At 23.5% G+C, this 6,213-nt stretch overlaps 1 protein-coding gene across 1 annotated transcript; it reads left to right on the top strand.

The window, feature by feature from the left end:
• Positions 1–3,581: 3,581 nt before the first annotated feature.
• On the top strand, positions 3,582–4,981 carry LOC129905181 (uncharacterized). The gene is made up of 2 exons (XM_055980591.1): positions 3,582–4,076; positions 4,110–4,981. Exons 1-2 carry the CDS (start codon positions 3,836–3,838, stop codon positions 4,880–4,882), a joined length of 1,014 nt encoding a protein of 337 aa, XP_055836566.1. The 5' UTR covers positions 3,582–3,835; the 3' UTR covers positions 4,883–4,981.
• Positions 4,982–6,213: the final 1,232 nt, after the last annotated feature.

The raw sequence follows: 6,213 nt of genomic DNA, 5'->3' as shown, positions 1-6,213 counted from the left end.
ATATCTATATCTATATCTATATCTATATCTATATCTATATCTATATCTATATCTATATCTATATCTATATCTATATCTATATCTATATCTATATCTATATCTATATCTATATCTATATCTATATCTATATCTATATCTATATCTATATCTATATCTATATCTATATCTATATCTATATCTATATCTATATCTATATCTATATCTATATCTATATCTATATCTATATCTATATCTATATCTATATCTATATCTATATCTATATCTATATCTATATCTATATCTATATCTATATCTATATCTATATCTATATCTATATCTATATCTATATCTATATCTATATCTATATCTATATCTATATCTATATCTATATCTATATCTATATCTATATCTATATCTATATCTATATCTATATCTATATCTATATCTATATCTATATCTATATCTATATCTATATCTATATCTATATCTATATCTATATCTATATCTATATCTATATCTATATCTATATCTATATCTATATCTATATCTATATCTATATCTATATCTATATCTATATCTATATCTATATCTATATCTATATCTATATCTATATCTATATCTATATCTATATCTATATCTATATCTATATCTATATCTATATCTATATCTATATCTATATCTATATCTATATCTATATCTATATCTATATCTATATCTATATCTATATCTATATCTATATCTATATCTATATCTATATCTATATCTATATCTATATCTATATCTATATCTATATCTATATCTATATCTATATCTATATCTATATCTATATCTATATCTATATCTATATCTATATCTATATCTATATCTATATCTATATCTATATCTATATCTATATCTATATCTATATCTATATCTATATCTATATCTATATCTATATCTATATCTATATCTATATCTATATCTATATCTATATATCTATATCTATATCTATATCTATATCTATATCTATATCTATATCTATATCTATATCTATATCTATATCTATATCTATATCTATATCTATATCTATATCTATATCTATATCTATATCTATATCTATATCTATATCTATATCTATATCTATATCTATATCTATATCTATATCTATATCTATATCTATATCTATATCTATATCTATATCTATATCTATATCTATATCTATATCTATATCTATATCTATATCTATATCTATATCTATATCTATATCTATATCTATATCTATATCTATATCTATATCTATATCTATATCTATATCTATATCTATATCTATATCTATATCTATATCTATATCTATATCTATATCTATATCTATATCTATATCTATATCTATATCTATATCTATATCTATATCTATATCTATATCTATATCTATATCTATATCTATATCTATATCTATATCTATATCTATATCTATATCTATATCTATATCTATATCTATATCTATATCTATATCTATATCTATATCTATATCTATATCTATATCTATATCTATATCTATATCTATATCTATATCTATATCTATATCTATATCTATATCTATATCTATATCTATATCTATATCTATATCTATATCTATATCTATATCTATATCTATATCTATATCTATATCTATATCTATATCTATATCTATATCTATATCTATATCTATATCTATATCTATATCTATATCTATATCTATATCTATATCTATATCTATATCTATATCTATATCTATATCTATATCTATATCTATATCTATATCTATATCTATATCTATATCTATATCTATATCTATATCTATATCTATATCTATATCTATATCTATATCTATATCTATATCTATATCTATATCTATATCTATATCTATATCTATATCTATATCTATATCTATATCTATATCTATATCTATATCTATATCTATATCTATATCTATATCTATATCTATATCTATATCTATATCTATATCTATATCTATATCTATATCTATATCTATATCTATATCTATATCTATATCTATATCTATATCTATATCTATATCTATATCTATATCTATATCTATATCTATATCTATATCTATATCTATATCTATATCTATATCTATATCTATATCTATATCTATATCTATATCTATATCTATATCTATATCTATATCTATATCTATATCTATATCTATATCTATATCTATATCTATATCTATATCTATATCTATATCTATATCTATATCTATATCTATATCTATATCTATATCTATATCTATATCTATATCTATATCTATATCTATATCTATATCTATATCTATATCTATATCTATATCTATATCTATATCTATATCTATATCTATATCTATATCTATATCTATATCTATATCTATATCTATATCTATATCTATATCTATATCTATATCTATATCTATATCTATATCTATATCTATATCTATATCTATATCTATATCTATATCTATATCTATATCTATATCTATATCTATATCTATATCTATATCTATATCTATATCTATATCTATATCTATATCTATATCTATATCTATATCTATATCTATATCTATATCTATATCTATATCTATATCTATATCTATATCTATATCTATATCTATATCTATATCTATATCTATATCTATATCTATATCTATATCTATATCTATATCTATATCTATATCTATATCTATATCTATATCTATATCTATATCTATATCTATATCTATATCTATATCTATATCTATATCTATATCTATATCTATATCTATATCTATATCTATATCTATATCTATATCTATATCTATATCTATATCTATATCTATATCTATATCTATATCTATATCTATATCTATATCTATATCTATATCTATATCTATATCTATATCTATATCTATATCTATATCTATATCTATATCTATATCTATATCTATATCTATATCTATATCTATATCTATATCTATATCTATATCTATATCTATATCTATATCTATATCTATATCTATATCTATATCTATATCTATATCTATATCTATATCTATATCTATATCTATATCTATATCTATATCTATATCTATATCTATATCTATATCTATATCTATATCTATATCTATATCTATATCTATATCTATATCTATATCTATATCTATATCTATATCTATATCTATATCTATATCTATATCTATATCTATATCTATATCTATATCTATATCTATATCTATATCTATATCTATATCTATATCTATATCTATATCTATATCTATATCTATATCTATATCTATATCTATATCTATATCTATATCTATATCTATATCTATATCTATATCTATATCTATATCTATATCTATATCTATATCTATATCTATATCTATATCTATATCTATATCTATATCTATATCTATATCTATATCTATATCTATATCTATATCTATATCTATATCTATATCTATATCTATATCTATATCTATATCTATATCTATATCTATATCTATATCTATATCTATATCTATATCTATATCTATATCTATATCTATATCTATATCTATATCTATATCTATATCACTTTTACTTCGTGATTTGAATTAATTGGTTGTGTTTTGCGATAGCTCCCGAAAAAATAATATAAAGTGTTTCTTCTTCAAGTTTTAAGTCTTTTTTTTCAACTGAAAGTAATACGATTGTAAACTACAATAGTCTCAAATCGATTAATGCTAAATTATCATCAATTGTCAAGTGCATCAAAATCCATTTTGAATAAGTTAATTATTTTTTATTTTTTCCTCTAAATTCTTTATTTTTGCATACATATATTTTAATTTTCTCTTTGTTGACATATACCCTTAAATAATATGAATGTGTGCGGTAATTGTAAAGATGAGCTCCCATACGACGGTGATTTTGCGGTTTGCTCGACGTGCAACAACAAACTACACTTTGAATGCACCACTGTCTCCGAAAAATCATGGAGAACCATGGGAAAAACAAAAAAAGATTTGTGGAGATGTCAACTATGCAGAAATAATTCTATAGATCCCCAAGGTATATCTGCTACTAAAGGCAACACATTGACTGTGTCACAACAAAACACACCTGATGGACAAGCATCAAAGAGAAGTCGAACACCAAATAGCCCAGAAATCGTTCCCCAAAATCCTTATATAAACAACACCACTGTTCTTGAGGAAATTCGACTCCTAAGAGATCAAATGAAGGAAATAACAGCAAGCAACGATTTCCTAGGCACTAAGTTTGATGAAATTAATGTCAACATAAAAAAAAACAACAACCTCATCGAAGACTTCACAAAAGAAATAAATGAACTAAAGGAGAGCAACAAAAAAAAAGATGAAATCATAGAGAACATGCAATCACAAATAAATAATATGGAACAACAAATGATTCGAAACAATGTAGATATTAAAAACATTCCACCTACTGCAAACGAAAATCTTATTGAAATTGTTAAAGGAATTGGAAAAACAATAAATTGCGAAATAAAAGACAACGATCTCACTGACATTTATAGAACTAAACCGAGAAACCCCGAAAATTCAGTAATCATTGCTTCATTTTCGTCTAATATACGCAAGACACATTTTGTTAAACAAGCACGCGCCACCCGACCCATCAAATTGAATGCAGTAATGCAAAACGTCAACAAAGAGCTAAGCTCTGGTTCAGCCGCATCATCTTCGTTTGATAACACAGTTTACATAAATAATCAACTCACAAGACAAAATAAACACATACTGTGGCTTACAAAAGAAAAAGCAAAGCAGGTAAACTGGAGATTTGTGTGGGAGAGTGCAGGCAAAATATTGGCACGTAAGAATGAGAGCACACAACCGATCATTATAAGCACCGCTAATGACGTGAACAAATTAACATCTACATAAACACGCATAATGCGTGTGCGTATACATATAGATACACAAAATTTTAACAACAAAAATGAATAACACAAATGGAAACAATGAATTAATTGTAAACTTAAATTGTAGGGTAATACATGGTTTTAACGGCGTTAATATAAATGAATTAGAAAATAATAATTGCTGTTGCTTATGTTTTAATATAAGATCGTTGCGATTGCACTGGAATAATTTTTGTTTAAATATAAGTCACTTTTTAAATAAACTGAAAATTATAATTTTAGTCGAAACAAATATTGATGATGAGGAGAATGATTTTTATAAATTAGATGGTTTCGACATGGAAATTTTGAATAGAAACAAACAGAGAGGTGGAGGAATTATGATGTTCATTCGGCACAATTTAAATCATAAACGAATACCTTCGGTTACTGTATCGTATGAGAATATAAAAGTAAGTTACACGGAGAAAAATACTACTAAATACGTTGTGGGAATTTATAGACCACCTGGGTTTAGTAAAAAAGCATTTATTGAAGAAAAAGGAAATAATCTAGGACAAATTGGAAGAAAAGAAGAAATTATAGTGATGGGAGACATGAATATAAATATTCGAGATGCAGAATCAAGCTATGTGAAGGATTACTTGGAGATGCTCGCCTCATTAAGACTTACGAATGTCATTACTGAATATACAAGGGTAGATCCGATTAATGGTACAAAATCAGTAATTGATCACGTTCTTGTAAGCGGTATTGACAACGAAATCAATTCCACTGTGATAGAGAGCGGCATAACCGATCATTATGCAACTTTATACTACACCGTTACTACATCGACGTCAGAAAATCACATGGTAAACACTTCGTACATTTGTAATAACAAAGTTAATAATCATATACGTGAAGAAAACTGGGAAGAAGTTTTGAACGAAGAAGATCCTGATACGATGTACAATAAACTCGTCAGCAAACTCGATGCTATATATAAAATATAAAAAATCAACTTTAATTAGAAGATCTCAAAACAAAAGAAATAATTGCCCATGGACAACCCCTTATCTCATCGATGAATGTAAAAAACGGGATGAACTATATAGACGGTGGAAAAATAATAGAAACAACAAAGGTTATGAAATGGAATACAAGAGATTCCGAAACAAAACTAATAAAATGATAGCAGCCCAAAAAGCAAATTATTATAGAAACCAGTTTATTCAGCTTAAAAAAGATCCTAGAAAGACGTGGGGATTAATAAATCAAATACTAGGAAGAAAGAAGTCAAATGTCGACGAAATAATGGCAAAACATTTTCCAACCACTGCAGCGCAAACCTTGTCAAACCAATGTGCACAA

Source organism: Episyrphus balteatus, chromosome 1 (genome assembly GCF_945859705.1).
Source record: "Episyrphus balteatus chromosome 1, idEpiBalt1.1, whole genome shotgun sequence".
Classification (NCBI taxonomy): domain Eukaryota; kingdom Metazoa; phylum Arthropoda; class Insecta; order Diptera; family Syrphidae; genus Episyrphus; species Episyrphus balteatus.
The sequence above is the reverse complement of the archived record's forward strand: the minus strand, read 5'-3'. Positions and strand labels throughout refer to the sequence as shown.